At 40.4% G+C, this 19,581-nt stretch overlaps 1 protein-coding gene across 9 annotated transcripts in view; it reads left to right on the top strand.

Annotated features, from left to right (window-relative positions):
- Window positions 1-19,581, top strand: part of RYR2 (ryanodine receptor 2) — a 762,307-nt gene that overhangs the window by 699,533 nt on the left and 43,193 nt on the right. For all 9 annotated transcript variants that reach the window (XM_045437236.1, XM_045437235.1, XM_045437229.1 and 6 more), the window contains 2 exons: window positions 1,110-1,238; window positions 17,070-17,174. In XM_045437236.1, the coding sequence (XP_045293192.1) occupies window positions 1,110-1,238; window positions 17,070-17,174 (234 nt within the window). The remainder of the gene's footprint in view (window positions 1-1,109; window positions 1,239-17,069; window positions 17,175-19,581) is intronic.

Below are 19,581 nucleotides of genomic sequence, written 5' to 3'. Positions count from 1 at the left end.
AAATAAGTTTTATTATTCCTTTAGCCAACTAAAATTCCTTCCAAATGTAAGTTATTATTGAAAACATCCCGTTCAGAAAGATTGATCTTGTTTAAGGGCGCCTAGGCGGTTCAGTTGGTTAAGCATCTGACTTCAGCTCAGGTCATGATCCCATGGTTCAAGAGTTTGATCCCCGTATCAGGTTCTGGGCTGACAGTTCAGAGCCTGCAGCCTGCTTTGGATTCTGTGTCTCCCTCTCTCTCTCTGTCCGTCACCTGCTCGTGCTCTGCCTTTCTGTCTCTCTGTCTCTCTCTCAAAAATAAACATTAAAAAAAAATTAAAAAAAAAAAGAAGATTGATCTTGTTTAGATGTTTATTTATATCTGTCGTGTCAGGGGCGCCTGGGTGGCTCAGTCGGTTAAGCGTCCGACTTCAGCTCAGGTCACGATCTCGCGGTCCGCGATTTCGAGCCCCGCTTCGGGCTCTGGGCTGATGGCTCAGAGCCTGGAGCTTGCTTCCGATTCTGTGTCTCCCTCTCTCTCTGCCCCTGCCCCGTTCATGCTGTGTCTCTCTCTGTCTCTAAAATAAATAAACGTTAAAAAAAATTTTTTATATCTGTCGTGTCTGTGTTTGTAAGTAGTCCAACCAGTTTCTTGAGGGGCATTTATAAGAGCGAGGAACATTTTGGAGTTCTCATGAGGAAACGCTAGTGAACTTTGTTGGGAAAAAAAAGAAGGTCAGATGTCTGTAACCCCAAAAACATCTAGGACTTGTCTAATGTTTGTACTTACATAAAATTACATAAAATTAATTTAGCTTTGCTCAGTAGATAAATATGCATTAATCTTATGACTCCTTATGTCTGTGAAATTCAAAGTCATCAAAGACAGAGAGTCATTATTTCAAGCTAAGTTTTCTGCTTTTTATCTCTAGTTGTTATCTCTGTCTCGGGAAGACATTGCCACATTTTCTGTTTAGGAAAATCATTGAGAATAGTATTTACTTCACAGATATTTTTGTTTGCTTCCAAATCTTGTTATTTAAAATGATTTCCTATTCTAGATTTCAAAGCCAGGCAGGTCAGTGGTAGCTTTAGAATGTGTCTTAATCCTCTCATCCCTCTTTTGCAGGAATCCATTAGTGATTTCTATTGGTATTACTCTGGGAAAGATGTTATTGATGAACAAGGACAACGGAATTTCTCCAAAGCAATTCAAGTAGCAAAACAAGTCTTTAACACGCTCACAGAGTATATTCAGGTAAACGTTTAAATATTTCTGCCGTTTCAAGAAAAAAAAGAGTCAACTTGTTACCATTAAATTCCATGGAGAAATGCAATATGCCAATTTTCCTGCCGTCATTCACATTCGCTATTGACCTTTCACATAGATTCTTAACCAATGACAATTAAATATCAGGTTGAGGTGTGAATTTATATGGCATGAACTTGCCTTACCATTCGGCAGATTGAGTTATTATTAACTCCTTTCAGGGGTGAACCAGGATGGGGACTCTGTGGTATCTCTAGGGCCTGGTGTATATTAAGCACTCAATAAATATTAAAGAAGGGAGGGAGAAAGGACAGAGCAATAAACTACTCTTTATTGTATTCCAACAAAAATGAGGAAGGACTTTCATAGAAACCTTATGTAAAAGAGAATGTGTTTAAGACTTCACTATGGAAGGAATCCAAATGTCCATCATCACACAAATGGATAAAGAAGATGTGGTATATATCAGATATACTACTCGGTAATGAAAAAGAATGAAATCTCACCATTTGCAACAATATGGATGGAACTAGAGGGTATTATGCTAAGTGAAATAAGTCAGAGAAAGATAAATATCATATGATTTCACTCATATGTGGAATTTGAGAAAAACAACAGGTAAACATAGGGGAAGGGAAGGAAAAATAAGATAAAAACAGAGAGGGAGACAAACCATAAAAGACTCTTAAATACAGAGAACAAACTGAGGGTTGCTGGAAGGGGACAGTATGTGGGGGAAAGGGTTAAATGGGTGACAGACATTAAGGGGGGCACTTTTTGGGATGAGCGCTGGGTGTCCTATGTAAGAGATAAATCACTGGGTTCTACTCTTAACATACTGTATGTTAACTAACTTGAATTTAGAAAAAAAGAAAAAAGAAAAAAAATTAAAAAAGAAACCATTCAAAAAAGCCAACAACTTCATTTTAGTACATATGTATGTGTGTGTGAAGGCACATACACACACATACATATAAAATCATATAATAATGTATGTTACAGGTAGAATTCCAATAACCATGAAGAAAATACCTTTTTGGGGGGCACCTGGGTGGCTCAGTCGGTTGAGCATCCGACTTTGGCTCAGGTCATGATCTCACAGTTTTGTGGGTTTGAGCCTCGCGTCGGGCTCTGTGCTGACAGCTCGGAGCCTGGAGCCTGCTTCGGATTCTGTGTCTCCTTCTCTCTCTGCCCCTCCCCCACTTTGTCTCACTCTGTTTCTCAAAAATAAATAAATGTTAAAAAAATTTTTTTTAAATACCTTTTTTTTTTTTTAAACATCAATTCATTTTATGTTCTTTTTAGGCTATATTTCTAGTCTTGACCTGCAGATTTTTAAAAGATTTTATAAAATTTTGTTTTTTTCAACCAGGGGAAACTTTATTATTATCTAGGGGACCAGTCAGTCATCTTTCCTTTCAGTGTTCTGTCTCCATGGCCAGTTTGACTCTGAATCAGTCAGTCTGTTTGAAGTACCATATGCCAAGGATAAATCAGGAGGAATAAACTTAGGTTGTGTCATTAGACTAAACATAATCTTGCGTCAGAAAGAAGTTAAGTAAAAATGACAGACGGTACCCCAGAGCCTTGCATAGCTACCGTTGTTTATAGAATGACTGAGTACAAGAACACGGGGGGCCAAGTGAAGCCAACCGAGCTAATGTCGGACACAATCGACTGAGCCACCCAGGCACTCCCAAAAGCAAAATTTTAAATCTGTTTCAGCCCCTCACATTCCCATTCCCTTGTCTTCCCTGGCTTCCACTATTGCCTTCATATTCTCATTATTCTCATCCACACCTAGAAAAGTATCAATACAGCATTCCGTGTCAGTTCTCTTGATTAAAATATAATAGTTATCTGATAACATGAGCAAGCCAAGGGACTTTTTAGGAAGCTAATAAATGATTTCTAAGTAACATATGGAACTTAAATGCCTTTTAGGTGGAGAGTGAGCGTTTCCTGGTTTCTAATATAGGTGAGATTCCTGAATTTATATAAAACAAGAAGAATCCATTAACCTCTCAGTATGTGCAAAACTATTTTTTTTAATTGAGCTGGACTTGACAAAACATTAAGTTGGTTTCAGGCATACAACATAATAATTTGATATCTGTATATATTGCAAAACGATCGCTGCAATAAGTCTGGTTAACATCTGGCACTATGCATAGTCCTAGAGTTTCTTTCCTTATGAGGAGAAAATTTAAGATTTACTCTCATAGCAACTTTTGGATATGTAATACAGCATTGTTAACTGTTGTTGCCGTGTTGGACATTCCAGTCCCTAGATTTATTTATTTTATAACTGAATAAATCTGTTTCAGTTTTGGCTGTTTCTGTTTTGGCTCCCTGTACCCATTTCATGTCCCCCCCCCACCTCTGCCAACTAGCAGTCTGTTCTGTGTGTTTATGAGCATGTTCTTTTGTTTATTTTTACGTTCTACATATAAATGAGATCATACGTGAATTGCCTTTCTCGGTCTGACTAACTTCACTCAGCGAAATGCCCTCAAGGTCCATCCGTGTTGCAAATGGCAAGTTTCTTTTTTTAATGGCTGAATAATATTCCATTATGTGTGTCTGTGTATGTGTGTGTATCTCATATTACATTTTCTGTCTCCATTCATCCATCAGTAGACACTTAGGTTGTTTCCATATCTTGGCTGTTGTAGGTAATGCTGCAGTGGACATAGGATGGCATGTATGTTTTGGAGTTAGTGCTTTCATTTTCTTCAGGTAAATAGCCAGAAGTGGAATTACTGGGTTATCTGGTAATTCTGTTTTAATTTTTTGAGGAAGGCCCGTAGTGTTTTCTGTAGTGACTGCACCAATCCCACTAACAATATACAAGGAGTCTCTTTTCTCGACACCCTTCCCGATGCTTGTTATTTCTTATATTTTTTATAATAGCCGTCCTAAAAGGTGTGAGGTAGTATTGCATTGTACATTGCATTGCATTTACATTTCCCTGATGATTAATGATGTTGAGCATCTTTTAATGTACCTGCTGGCCATCTGTGTGTCTTTTTTTAAAAAATGTTTTTAAAAACATTTGTAAATCTGCTCACGTTTTAATCAGATTATTTTTTACTGTTGTATGAGTTTTTATATATTTTGGCCATTAACTCCTGATTTACATATATTTTCTCCCATTCATCATGTCCTTGCCTTTTCATTTTGTTGATAATTCCCTTTGCTGTGGTGAAGCCGTTTAGTTTGATGTAGTCCCATTTGTTTCTTTTTGCTTTCGTGGCCTTTATATTTGGTGTCAAATCCAGAAAAATTATTGCCACTATTTTTTCTTTTTTTTTTTAATTTTTTTTTATGTTTATTTATTTTTGAGACAGAGAGAGACAGAGCATGAACGGGGGAGGGTCAGAGAGAGAGGGAGACATAGAATCGGAAGCAGGCTCCAGGCTCCAAGCTGTCAGCCCAGAGCCCCGACGCGGGGCTCGAACTCACGGACCGTGAGATCATGACCTGAGCCGAAGTCGGGTGCTCAACCGACTGAGCCACCCAGGCGCCCCTGCCACTATTTTTTCTTTAAAGAGTTTTATGATTTTCAGGTCTTCCATTCAAGTCTTTAATGCATTTTGACTTGTCTTGTATATGGTGTATGAAGGTAGTCCAATTTCATTCTTCTATAGGTGGCATATGTTGTTTTCGCAACACAATGTATGGAAGAGGTTGTCCTTTCCCATTGTATATTTTGGCTTTTTTATCATAAATTAATTGACCACATACGTGTGGGTTTATTTCTGGGCTCTCTTCTGTTCTCTTGATCTATAGGTCTGTTTTTATGCCAGTACAATCCTGGTTTTATTACTATAGCTTGTAGTATAGTTTGAAACAGGGAGCGTGATGCCCCCTGATTTCACAAGATGGCTTTGGCTAGTCAGGATCTTTTATGGTTCCGTGCAAATTTTAGGATTACTCTCTTTCATGAAAAATGCCACTGGAATTTTGATAGGCATTGCATTGAATCAGTAGATTGCTTTGGGTAGTATGGACATTTTAACAATATTAATTCTTTCAATCCATGAGCATGGAATATCTTTGCATCTATTTGTGTCCTATTCGGTTTCTTTCATCAACGTATTCTAGTTATCACTGTACAAGTCTTGGTTAAATTTATTCCAAGGTATTTTATTCTTTTGATGCAATTGTAAATGGGATTGTTTCTCTAATTTCTCTTTCTGGTAGTTTATTATTAGTTGATACGAATACAAAATTTCTGTATACTGATTTTGTATCCTGCAACTTTCCTGAATTGATTTATTAGTTCTAACCATATTTTGGTGGACTATTTAGGATTTTCTATATCCAGTATCCTGTCCCCATGCAAATAGTAAGAGTTTTCCTTCTTTCTTTTTAATTTGGGTGTCTTTTATTTCTCTTGCATAATTGCTTTTTCTGAGGCTTCCAATACTACATTGAATAAAGATGGTGAGAGTGGGGGCACCTGGGTGGCCGGTTGGTTAAGCATCCAACTCTTGATTTCAGCTCAGGTCGTGATCTTGCAGTTCATGAGTTCTAGCCCTACATCAGGCTCAGTGCTGACAGTGCAGAGCCTGCTTGAGATTCTTTCTCTCCCCTCTTTCTCTCTGCCCTTACCTTCCTTATGCTGCCTCTCAAAATAAATAAGCTCAAGAAATTTTTAAAAAATGGTGAGAATGGGCATTCTTGACTTATTTCTGATCTTAGAAGAAAAGCTTTCTGTTTTTCATCATTAAATATAATATTTTATGTGACCTTGTCGTATTTGACCTTTATTATGTTAAGGTACATTCCTTATATACCCACTTTGTTGAGAACTTTTATCATAAGTGGATGTTGAAGTCCATCAAATACTTTTTCTGCATCTGTTTAGATGATCATATGATTTTTATCCTTCATGTTATTAATGTGGTGTATCACATTGAATGATATACAGATGTTCAAACACCCATTGCATCCTGGGAATAAATCCTTCTTCATCACAGTGTATGATCTTTTCAATGTATCGTTGAATTCAAATTGCTTAAATTTGTTGAGGACCTTTGCATCTATGTTCATCGGGGATATTGGCCTGTAATTTTCTTTTCTTGCTGTGCCCCTGTATGGTTATGTTATCAGGGTAATTCTGGCTTCATAAAATGATTTTGGAAGTATTCCTTCCTCTTCTATTTTTTTTGGAAGAGTTTCAGAAAAATTAGTGTTAATTCTTCTTGGAATATTTGGTAGAATTACCAAGGAAGCCATCTGGTCCTGGACTTTCATTTATAGGGAGTTTTCAAATAACTGATTCAATCTCCTTATTGTTAATATGTCTGTTCATATTTTATATTTTTTCATGATTTCGTCTCGCAAGGTTGTTTGCTTCTACAGCCATTTTATCCATTTCTCCTAGGTTGTCTGGTTTGTTGGAGAATAATTGTTCATAGTAGGCTTACTGTCTTTTGTATTTCTGGGGTATCAGTTCTAACATCTTCTCTTTCTTTTCTGATTTTATGTGAGTCTTCTCTCTTTTCTTCTTAGTAAGTATAGCTAAAGGTGTGCCATTTTGTATATCTTTCCAAAGAACCAGTTCTTGTCTCCATTGATCATTTTTATTGTCTTTTTAGTCTCATTTCTTTTTGCTCTGATCTTTGTTATTTACTTCTACTAACTTTGGGCTTCAGTTGTTCTATTTCTTGTTCAACGAGATGTAAAGTTTCGTTGTTTATTTGAGATTTTTCTTGTCTTGAAGTAGGCATCTATCACGATAAATTCCCCCCTTAGAACCACTTTTTCTAGGGGTGCCTGCGTGGCTTAGTCAGTTAAGCATCCTACTCAGTTTTGACTCAAGTCATGATCTCATGGTTGTGAGATCAAGACCCATGTCAGGTTCTGTGCTGACAGTGCAGAGCCTTCTTGGGATTCTCTCTCTCCCTCTCTCTCAGCCCTTCTCCTGCTTGAGATCTCTTTCTCTTAAAATAAATAAATAAACTTTAAAAAAAGAACTGCTTTTCTTCTGTACTCTGTAATTTTTGTTACTATATTACTATTTTCTATTTTCTAAAGATATTTTTTAATTTATCTCTTATTTATTCATTGGCTCATTGATTTTTCAGAAGCATGTTGTTTAATCTCCACATATTTATGAATTTTCCAGTTCTCTTCTTGTAATCGATTTCTCGTTTCATACCATTGTGGTCAGGAAATATGCTTGATACATTTCAGTATTCAGTCTTTCTTAAATTGTTAAGACTTGTTTTGTGACCTAATAAATATATGATCTATCCTGGAGAATTCCATGTACAAGTAAGAAAAATATACATTCTGTTGCTTTTAGAGAGAATTTTTTGTACATATTTGTCAAAGTGGTCTGTTTTAATGTGTTGTTTCAAGCTGATGTTTCCTTATGGATTTTATATATGGGTAATCTGTTGATGTAAGTGTGATATTAAAGTTCCTTACTATTATACTGCTGTCTATTTCTTAACTTAAATCCGTTATTATTTTCTCTATCTATTTAGATGTTCCTATGTTGGGTGAATAAATATTTACAAATATTATATCCCCTTGTAAAATTGACCCTTTTATCATTATATCATTATATAATGACCTTTTTCTCTTTACAGTCTTTGTTTCAAAGTCTGTTTTTCTAATATAGATATAGATACCAAGCTTTCTTTTGGTTTCCATTTGCAAGAAATATCTTTTTCCATCCCATCATTTTCCATCTGTGTGTCTATATATCTGAAGTAAGTCTCTTGTAGGCAGTATATGAGTGGGTCTTGTTTATTAATCCATTCATCAATTTATGTGCTTTGATTAGATATTTTGATTCAATTATGTGCTTAGATAATTTAGTACGTTTACATTTAAAGTAATTGCTGATAGGTATGTAGTGATTGCTATTTCATTCATTGTTTCTTGGCTTTTTTGTTTTTTCTTCTTCTTTTCTTCCTCCTTTGTTTATTGTTGTTTCATGACTTTCTTTAGTGGTATGCTTTGATTCCTTCCTCATTATCTTTTTTACATATTTACTATAGGTTTTGCTGGGTGGTTACCATGAAGCTTACATATAGCAACTTCTATTTATAGCAGTGTATTATTTTTTTTTTAATTTTTGTAGTGTTTATATTTGAGAGAGAGAGAGGGAGAGACAGAATTCAAAGCAGGTTCCAGGCTCTGAGCTATCAGCACAGAGTTTGATGTAGGGTTCAAACCCACACACCATGAGATCATGACCAGAGTCTAAGTTGGATACTTAACCAACTGAACCACTCAGGTGCCCCAACAGTTTATTATTTTAAGTTTATTTATTTATTTTGAGAGAGAGTGTGCACATGCAAAAGTGGGGGAGGGACAGAGAGACAGGGAGAGATAGAGAATCCCAAGCAGTGTCACTGTTGGAGTCACTGTCAATGTGGAGCCCAACACGGGGCTTGAACTCATGAACCACAAGATACGACCTGCGCTGGAGTCAGATGCTTAACCGACTGAGTCACCCAGGCACCCCATAATAGTCTATTATAAGTTGATTACAACTTAAGTTTGAACACATTATGGAGCTCTACGTTTTTATTCTCCCCACCCCTCATGCTTTAAGTTCTTGACATCACAATTTACATCTTTTTATCTTGTATATCCCTTAACTAATTATTGTCATTACAGTTATTTTTACTACTTTTGTCTTTAAAACTTATACTAGCTTTATAAGTGATTAATCCACGATGTTTGCTATGTATTTACCTTTACTAGTGAGATTGATACTTGTATATGATTTTTTTTATTGCTAACTAGCACCTTTTCTTTTCAGCCCAAAGCAGTCCCTTTAACATTTACTGGAAGGCTAGTTTAGTGTTGATTATTTCCTTAAGCTTTTGCTTGTTTGGAAAACTCTTGATCTCTCCTTCAATTCTGGATGACAGCTTGACCAGATAGAGTATTCTTGGTTGAAATTCCTTCTGGTCTGTGAAGTTTCTGCTGAAAAAATTTGCTGATAGTTTGGGAGTTTCCTTTTATGTAACAAGTTGTTATTCTGTTGCCACTTTTAAGAGTCTCTCCTTGGCTTTAACTTTTGACATTTTAATTATAATGTGTCTAGGTCTCTTTGGGCCCTTATTTGGTTACTTTCCCAAGGCTATGGAAGTTTTCAGCAATTATTTCTTCAAATAAGTTTTCTTCCCTTTCTCTTCTGCTTCTGGGACACCTGAGATGCAAATAATATTTGGCTTGCTATTGTCCCAGAAGTCCCTTAAGCTTTCTTCACTCTTTTTCATTCTTTTTCATTTCTGTTATTCTGGAGTTTGCTCCAGCTGGTCCGCTGTTGAACCCCTCTTGTGTATTTTTCAGCTGGGTGAGTGTATTCTTCAGCTCTGTGATTTCTGTTTGGAACTTTCTTACATTTTCTTTCTTTGTTGAATGTCTCACTCTGTTTATCCATTTCCCCCCCCCCCCCTTGATTTTGGGGAGCATCTTTATGACCATTCCTTTGAACACTATATTGTTTCATTAATATTTTTTTTCTGAGGTTTTAGCTTGTTCTTTCATTTGGAATATATTCCTCTGTTTCTTCATTTTTCTTGATTGTGTTGGTTTCTGTGCATCAGGTGAAACAGCCATCCCTCCTAGTCTTGAAGGAATGGCCCCCCCTTAGGAGATGAACTTTATCGTTCAACCTTACGCTAGCTCTTGGTTGTGTCTCAAACCATTTTAATTGTCCAAGCAGTCTATTCTGTCTGAATAACTTATAGTAGTTGAGGGTGTGCAAGACCAGTCAGTGTCCCAAAGGGGAAGATCTTAGCCCCTGGAGTCAGGCTGATTGGAAGCTAGACCCTCAGGCAGCAGCTTTAAAAAAAATGCAAATATATACAGTCCTATGGGATTATAAACATAAACCCTGCTGGCCCCAGAGCAAGGCAATCTGGGAACAAGGCAGTTGTAAAACTCGGGGTACCAGATGAGTGTACATGTTCCTTTCTGGGAGATGCCAGTGAGCTGTAGTGAGGCAGAGGGCGGGGGACACAGTGATGGCATCCCTCAGCCTGTGTTCCCTGAGAATAGCTTCATGGCCCCTAGATGCGTGCGAAACCTGAAGCATGCCCCCAAGGTGAAAGCTCCAGGACTAGCAAGTAGGTGTTTTTCACAGAAGGACTGGAGGTATGTTTCTGTCCACTCTCTGCAGTACTTGGGGGTCATAGCCTGGCCAGAACTGTTTCCCCACTTACTACAGTCCCAGGGGACCCAGGAACATAAGCCACCCTGCTCCCCAGAGCCTAGTAATCCAGGGGTGTCCCGTGGGAAGCAGGTCACACAAACCAGGTACCCCACATAGAAATTAGCGTGTGAGGCATATATAAGATCTCCCCTCTGAGAGACGCTGGTGCCCTGGAATATGGCAGAAGGAGAATGTGAAGGTAATGCCTGCTTTTCGAGGTCTCTGGAGGGATTCACCGTCAGTCTTTAGTTTGTTAATGGGAAGCCTGCCCCCTCAGGCTGCAGCTGTGCTGAGAAGCTGATAGACCTCTTTCACAGAAGGATTGAGCTCCTGGGTCTGTCCCAGCTTGCTGTGGCGGCTTCTAAGAACTCTTACATCATTGGTTACAGTCCCGTGGACTGTGAGCTTAAGCCTCACTGGCCGCCAGAGCCAGGCAATGTAGACTTGTTCCCTGCCAGCAGCCACAAAAATCAGGGCACCAGAGAAGACCATAAGCTTCTTTACGTAAGATACCAGTTTGCTGGATGGAGCGAGGGAGAGGGAGAGCACAAAGTGTGTGTTCACTGGCTGTCCTTCCCAGAGAGGAGCTCCATAGGCCCCTGTCCGTGCGCCCACACCAGAAACCTGCCCCCAGGCCCCAACACCTGCACAAACACGTAAGCCTCTTTCTCAGAAAGACGGATGGAGTGCTTGGCTGGCTCAGTCAGTTGCGCGTCTGACTGTTGCTTGCAGCTCAGGCCATGATCTCCGCTTGCATGGATTTGAGCCCTGGGTCAGGCTCTGCGCTGAGAGTGTGGAGCCTGCTTGGGATTCTCTCCCCCTCCCTCTCTCTCTCTGCCTATTCCCTGCTCACACACTCGCTCAAAATAAATAAATAAACATTGAAAAAAAAAAATAAAAGAAAGACCAGGGGTGTATTTCTATCTGCTGTCTGTGCGGTACCCTAGGAGTGATGGGTGGTGGTCTGCTAAGAACCGCCTGTGTGATTGTTACAGTCTCAGGGGACCCAGGCTCACAAGTCTACCAGATGTGTGCAGAAGCTCCCTTCTGGAGATACTGCTGCTCCCAAGCACAGCAAAGGAAAAACACATAGGCCTCAGTGGCTGGAGTGAGGCAGAGGGGGAGTGTAAATATGGCACACGCCAAAAAAAAAAAAAAAAAAAAAAACAAGAGAAGGAGAAGAAAAAGAAAAATGGAGCCGACTGGCTTTAGTCAAGCACTGGGAGAGCATGGAAGAGAGAGCCCACAAAGCGGAGAACAGAGATGGTGCCTGCTGGCATTAGTGAGACAGCGGAAAAACAGGAAGACGGCACCCAGCAGCCTCCACCCCTGGAGAATATCCCAGCGGGCCCCTGCCCCTCAGACCCATGCTTTAAAATCAGGAGATGCGTCTCTGTCACATGAAGTCTGGATGCTTTACAAAGGGCACCTTCTGCGCTGGGCGCTGGGGTGGGTGAGTCGATACAAGGGCACTTTATGAGCCTTTCTTTCCTTAAGTTCACCACAGCCCCATAGGTCTGGTGTGCGGGCAACCCATTGGTCTTAAAAGCCAGATGTTTGTGGGGCTCGTTTCTCAGGTATTCATCCTAATTGGGCTGCCCCACGTGGGGTACAATCGCTTTGTTCCTCAGGGAGAACCTCCAGGGTTTGAGATTTCTTCCAGTTGTCGGGTGTCCTACCTGGGGTGGAGTTTGTGACGAGATCGCTCAGACTTTCCTGCCTCCTACCACGTGCTTTCTTTTTCTTTTTTAAATTAAAAAAAATTTTTTTTAATGTTTTAATTTTATTTTTGAGAGGGAGAGAGAGAGAGAGAGTGTGTGTGAGTGGGGGAGGGACAGAGCGAGAGGGAGACACAGAACCTGAAGCAGGCTCCAGGCTCTGAGCTGTCAGTACAGAGCCCTACGCGGGGCTCGAACTCCTACACCGCGAGATCATGACCTGAACCGAAGTCAGACGCTCAACCGACTGAGCCACCCAGGCGCCCCCTCTTATGTCACCATCTTGAACTGGAACCCCAAACTTCATTCTAATTTGTTCATGTCACAGAGAACATTCTATATGAGCATTTCAGAGATAAAGTAGCTTGGTTTATTATGGCTTGTTCATTTTTTAATTTCTTATTACTCCTAGTTTACGTGGCATTTTTATATAATTTAATCATTTCTGAATTATATGTTTTAGTAAAAGTTATTTTGTAATACTTCTGGATATACAGAAAAGTTGCAAAGAAAAAGTGGAGAGTGGGGTGCCTGGGTGGCTCAGTTGGTGAAGCGTTCAACTCTTGATCTCCGCTCAGGTCATGATTTCACAGTTCATGGGATCGATCCCCGTGTCTGGCTCTGCACTGACAGGACAGACCCTGCTTGGTATTCTCTCTCTCTCTCTCTGCCCCTCCCCTGGTCGCACCCTCTCTCAAAAATAAATACATAAATAAACTTCAAAAAACAAAAATAGAGTCTGCACGTAAGATTCACCTGCCTCTCCCTAACATTGACATTTTATGTAACTATGACACATTTATCAAAAACAAGAAATTGAAATCAGTCTTCTGAACTAAATTATCGACTTTATACTGACTTTATCCATTTTTCCATGCATGTCCTTTTTCTGTTCCAGGAGCCAGGCCAAGCCACCCCATTGAATTTAATGAAATATATTTTGAAGAAGCTTGCATTCGCATCATATTTATGACTGTTATTAATACTGGGAATAAAAGCTCATCACTAGCTTCATGCTTATTTTGGACTCCCTTTTAGATTACACTATTGTATACTGCTTTTGATTCAAATTTTTGCTAACTATAGAGAATTATATAAGAGGGAGATCCAAAACCAATGAAGTCAAAGTAATCATCTATAGGATTTCATTGCAGTTTTAATAAAGGGGAAAGAATAAGAATTGCTTGAATAAGAGGACATTACATTGTCTAAGTTCCTAAATTAGGACCACAAAGTGGTGAGAGAAGAGAAAGTTTTATTTGTTATTGCCAGAAGAAATTCAATCTGCAAGTAAGACCATCTTGCCCTCGGGCAGTCAGCAAAGGTTTTACATGATGCAGACACCGGGTAGATGTGAGAAATAAGACAGTTACGTGGCGGGGTGCTTGGATGGCTCACTGGGTTAAGCATGTGACTTCAGCTCAGGTCGTGATCTTGTGGTTCGTGGGTTTGAGCCCCTTGTCAGGCTCTGTGCTGACAGCTTGGAGCCTGGAGCCTGCTTCAGATGCTGTGTCTCTCTCTCTACCCCTCCCCTGTTTTTGCTCTGTCTCTCTGTGTCTCTCAAAAATGAATAAATGTTAAGAAAAATTTTTTTTTAAAAAGAAGGTTACGCAGTAAGGGAGGTGCAGGTTCCATCCAGATCAGTTATCATTTCCCGGAAGTGCAAGAGTAAAGGTTGAGCAGGTTCTAGAAAGTTCATTAAGTTTTGTTTGTTTCGGCTTTCGAAGGAAAGATGGGTACCTGGGACTTCAGTCTCCAGCTCTGTCACATCAAGTTTGCAAAACTAAGTCTTGGTCACCTAGAGCTTGCAGAAGATCTTAGTCCTGTGTCATTTATAAAGATTAAAATAGTAAATACCACATGTAGAAAGTGTCCTGTGGCTTGAGGAAACATCCAGGCTGTTTTCTTGGAAATGGCATTTTAGGGCTCACGTAGTGGCCCCCTGCCCCTTGCACCCTCCCAGGTTTTTGCACCACGAGGCACGATGCAGACACCGACTTGAGCCCCGGTGGAATCCTGAAGACCCGTCGCCTTGAACCCAGAGTTGTAACAGCCAGGACTGAAATGCACTGTAAAAGCACTATAGCCCGGTCCCTGAATTTATTTATTTATAATTTTTTAAGTTTATTTATTCTGAGAGAGAGAAAGAGAGAGCAAAAGAGGGGCAGAGAGGGAGAGAATCCCAAGCAGATGCCGTACTGTCAGCACAGAGCCTGATGCAGGGCTCGAACTTGTGAACCGTGAGATCATGACCTGAGCTGAAACCAAGTCAGATGCTTAACCAGCTGATCCACCCAGGTGCCCCTGGTCCCTGAATTTATTAACATGCAGGTGAAAATAACCGGGGTCCTCCTCACCACCATCTCGCACTTAGTTCTCTGGGCCATTTCTTTACCAGTCTTTCAATGGGTCTTGTGCACTGGCCCCTCTCAGGTAAGTACAACTCCTTCAGTCACTTTGTCACAGTAATAGCACTGTGGCACACTCAACTCTTAGCCTATTTGAAACCTCCCCTCGCCGTCAGGCTGGAAATGCCTCCCATCTGACAGAGGGTGGAGTACGAGGGGTGCGATCTGGGATTTTCTACTGTCTTCCGCGGGATTCTTCTCTTCCTTCCTTCCCTCCTTCCCTTCAGCCTCTGGCATCCTCAGGGTCAGAACTGCGCAAGAGGAAGAAGGAAAGGAGTGGCGGGGTGGGGGGGTGCGGGGGGAGGTCTTCCTTCCTCCTTGATTCAGGAGTGCACAGTGGAGCATGGCCTGTGGCATCTCGTGTTCATTCGTGGGCTCAGCCCGCTGACTGCTTCCAGCGCCTGGACACGCCTGTTTGCCCACCCAGTTTCAAATTACTCCCCAGACCCTGTGCATCCGGTGGCCTCTGTCTGTCTGCCTTGGAATCACATCACTCTTCTAGAAAGTCTTGTTGGACAAGATTCCAGTCTCGTTGGACGGACGGGATCTCTTCCTCCTTAGTAGCCCATATGAGAAAGACAGATTTTTTTTTTTTGGTCACTTTGTGCCTTTCACATTTTTTTATAAGTTTACTTATTTTGAGAGCGAGGGGGAGAAAAAGCAAGCATGTGAGTGGGGGACGGGCAGAGAGAGAGAATCCCAAACAGGCTCTGTGCTGTCAGAGCAGGTTATAACCTGAGCCGAAATCAAGAGTCGGATGCTTCACCGACTGAGCCACCCAGGTGCCCCTGTGCCTTTCAGACTTCCTGGTACCCAGCTTCCGGAGACAGACACCAGGCACGCCGGGTGGCTCTCTTCACGGCTCCTGGCTCGCGGGGTGTGTCTGCCCTTGCAACACAGCAGAGGTGGAAGGGGGAGATGCCCAGCGCGCAGAGAGCTCTCCCAAGTCTCTCCCTTTTCAACTTTGTCCCCTTTATATCCTTAGGGTCGAAAGGTCTATTTAGTCTCCTCGTTTGCATGACCTTCGTCTAGCCCCTTGCTTTGGAAATGTGGAGGTACCTGGCACTTACTGTCTTTTATTGTCAGTTTTAGGAGAGAAGAGACGCTGACACAGGACAGAGTTCTGTGTCAACATCTCATCAGCATCTTCATTGTGCGCATCTCCCCTGGTCACTTGTTTCTAGAGTGAAATCTGAAACATGTTTTAATGTTCTCTCAAATTGAAGCTCATTATGAGTCATTGGTCAAAAGGAACGAATGAATTGAAAGTTAAGAAATGTGTGTGTGTGTGTGTGTGTGTGTATACATGTATGTATACATGTGTGTGTATATATATGTATATATACATACACACACACACACACACACACACATATATATATATATATATATATATATATATATATATATGTATGCATGCATATATACACACACACACATTTTTTAAAAAAGTAAAATCCCGGGGGGGCACCTGGGTGGCCCAGTCAGTTAAGCATCTGACCTCAGCTCATATCATGATCTCACAGTTTGTGAGTTTGAGGCCCGAGTTGGGCTCTGCACTGACAGCTCAGAGCCTGGAGCCTGCTTCAGATTCTGTGTTTCCCCTCTTTCTCTGCCCCTCCCCTGCTTGAGTTCTGTCTCTCTCTGTCTCTCGTAAATAAATAAATAAATGTGGAAAAAAATTTTTTAGAAATAGACAAAATCCCTGTTATTTATTTCCCTGGTTGATGTAGGTATGTTTGCAAAACTTGGTGATTATAGAATCTTTCTTTGGAAATAGAAATAGAAACTGTCTCCATTCAAGCATCGTGCCTGCTACAACACGTGCTCCATAGTATCACGTGAAGATCACTTCCGAAGTATGAGCTAAGACAGCAAAGTTAGGTTCCACGTGCCCTGGATTCCGGGTTGGGGAATGTAATGATCAACTAATAATCTTTTAAAATCTCAGTGGTTGTGCGATTGGTAAAATAGCCGTATACTTACGAAAGCATTGAAGAGGAGTTTTCCTCAATGGGGATGCTTTGTCCAGGTTACTATTTAGCGATAAGAAATAATTGCCTCTTATCTGAAGCTGAATCGCAGTCCCTTTTCACACCAGGTAGTAAGTCTGATTGCTTTCATCTAATAACCCAAAGACCTGGACCTTACCCTCTTCCTCTAAGTCAAAGAAACTAAAAGCCAGACAAAAATGAAAGAATTCATCATTCTTTTTTTTTTGTGTGTCTATTTTATTGTGCATGCAGAAACAGAACATGAATGTCTCTGAGGAACTGTCTTTGGATTTATTACACTAAACATTTCAAAGGAGAATATACTTACCCCCTGAGGGTACTCTGCCATTATCACCACTGTCGATCTTTCATTTGGGTTGCTATTTTTCCAGATACCATGTTGGTGATATGTAAACGCTAAGTTAATTTTGTTCCTCCCTATTGTTGTAAAGTTGATTTGGCAGTTCGGTTACCTGGGGATGATCGCTGTGTGTCTGTCTCCGGTCCAGGGTCCTTGCACTGGGAATCAGCAGAGCTTGGCCCACAGCAGGCTATGGGACGCAGTTGTGGGCTTCCTTCACGTATTCGCCCACATGCAGATGAAGCTGTCTCAGGTAAACTCTCTTCCCCATCCCAACGCGCAAGGGACGGTAGTCATCTGTATACTCAACCTGCTTTCCTTTGTTTGAATATGATCTTTCTTAGGTCACTTCTTTATATACCTTTCACTCCATATTTTAAAAAAAAGTTTTCAATAGAATAATGTTATGCAAGCTGAAAATATATGGGAGCCATTATTCAAATTTGAGAACAAAAGATATTAAGGAGATGACTATAATGGAGAAATAGAATCGTTCCCAAACACTGTCTATTTTACAATCCTTCATAGACCCACTTCTTGGTGATTACTCACTAGAATTTTCCTCCTTCCTCCAGGTAATTGAAAAAGGATTTGTAATCTGCAAATCCCTGGTGAAAGAGAGACAGTTTCCTTGCTGAGTCATTAACAAGCAGCTGTTCTCAACAGATGACGTTCATTCATTAACAGGACATTTAACTTCATGAAAGTCAAAGAGAAAAAGTATCTGAGGACAAGCACATAAAGAATAGACAGATTGTCCACCTGTGTTTTAATGTTAACTTGGGAGTGCATATTGATTATCAGCATATTATTTCCTCACTACTGTATCTATTTCATTTGAAGCTAAGAGATACACGAATGGAAAAATTATCGATATAAATCTTGAGTAAATGTGTCCCTGTGATAGGGTGCACTTTGGTGATCTGTCCTGAGATCTGATGTACCTGCCTGGGTGTGGGTGTTCGCAGATGTCAGGGGAGGAAAGAATGATGGAGTTAAGACCAGAAGACATTCGTGTGTCCAGTTAGTGTGTGCCAGCTCCCTTTCCTCCAGCGAAGTGAGGACACTTGGGCTTGCCCCCCGTCCCCTTCCACCACGGCCTATAAGCAGGAGCGTATTGTAAAAGAGCAACAAAGCCAGGCACTGGTTGAAGCAATGAGGGCAGGTTTTAATCAGAAATAACTATCACAGTAGGGAAAAGAGTCCAGTGTGAACTGAGCTCCACTTGGATTTATATGGAGGTGACTGGGTATTTTTAAGGGAGAATGAGGGAGTAGGCAGAAGGTCAGTAGAGGCTGTAAGGGAGAAATTACAAAGGGTTGATCAGTACAGACACGATGGGGCCAGCTTGTCTGCAGGCTGGCAGTTGCCCTCACACAGATACTGGGAGAGGAGACCCTGTCCCCGGGTGTCAACTGGCACAGACAGGAGATTTTTTTGGCAGCCTTGAGTTTTTCCAGGCAGGCCATCTAAGGTGGGCTAGGGTCATGCTAGGGATGCGGCCTTGAGCCAGTTAACCCCTATTACAGTTTTGTTCAGGTCTTTAAAGCTCAAGTTTGGAGTCTAGTTGGGAAGAGGATTCAGAGAAGCTTGGCTAGAGTTTTGTCAACAGCTGGTTATTGGTGACTTCCCCCATATATAAGGGAATAACGTGATTCTTTCATCTAATCACTTAATGGCACTTTAGTAAGTAAAGGAAACCAGCAGGAACCAAATTTATACACTCAGAAGAGAGTTCTCATTCTGGTGTATTTCCATCACTTTATTAACATCTGGTGCTACCTAGTAGTTGTTCAGTTTGTAGACCTAGTCAAGGGGACACTATGTAGAAAGAAATAACCTTATGTAGAGCAAAATCTGATCAAAACGATACCTTGTATAATCTTTTACAAGGAAACAAGGCATAGTTTAAAAGTAAAATTTGATGACCCATAATGTTGTAATGTCAACATAAGTATGTTCTGTGTTGTTTGGACACAGCATACCTTTGTAAAAGAATTTTCCATGGTGAAAAATCAAAGGCAAACATAAACAAAGAAAAAATCCAGAAAATCTTAACCAGAGAAATATTAAGGAGTTTAATAAAACTGGTAGATAAGATACATTATACATTATTCCTGTAGGTGGTACCTGAGCACATTTTTGTTAGATTTATATAAAATAAATTTATGTCCCTATCACTGTTAGGCGTGTTTTTCCAGAATAAGTTAATTTTTATAAAACATACAGCATTTCTGTGTAACAAGTTAGGAGAAAAGAAAGACGAGTATAGCCTTCAAGTAAACGAAATCTGTCTAATGCCCAGAGGTGCCTGAGTCTTCCCTGGCCCTGGAGAACCCGCTGCTGCTTTCGTCCTTCTGTGCCCATGTTAGACTCGTTTGTTGTCCTCACACATACTTTAATAAAATGAGATAGAATCAGTAGTAAGTACTAATTCTGAATTGTATCTGTTTACAATTTTACAATTTACAGTTGTATCTGTTTACAATACGCTGCATAATTATGCTTGACCTTTCTTTAGTTCTACACTTCTGAAAAGTGTTTACAATTGGCAAAGCACTTCTCTTTGTGAGAACAAGTACAGTGTTCTTGCTACATAGTCTTCTCATATTATCTAAAATGCAATGTACACATTATGTATTATATGTCATGTATTATAT

Source organism: Leopardus geoffroyi, chromosome D2, assembly GCF_018350155.1.
Source record: "Leopardus geoffroyi isolate Oge1 chromosome D2, O.geoffroyi_Oge1_pat1.0, whole genome shotgun sequence".
In the NCBI taxonomy this organism is placed as follows: domain Eukaryota; kingdom Metazoa; phylum Chordata; class Mammalia; order Carnivora; family Felidae; genus Leopardus; species Leopardus geoffroyi.
Note: the sequence above shows the minus strand (reverse complement) of the source record. Positions and strands in the feature narration are given on the sequence as shown.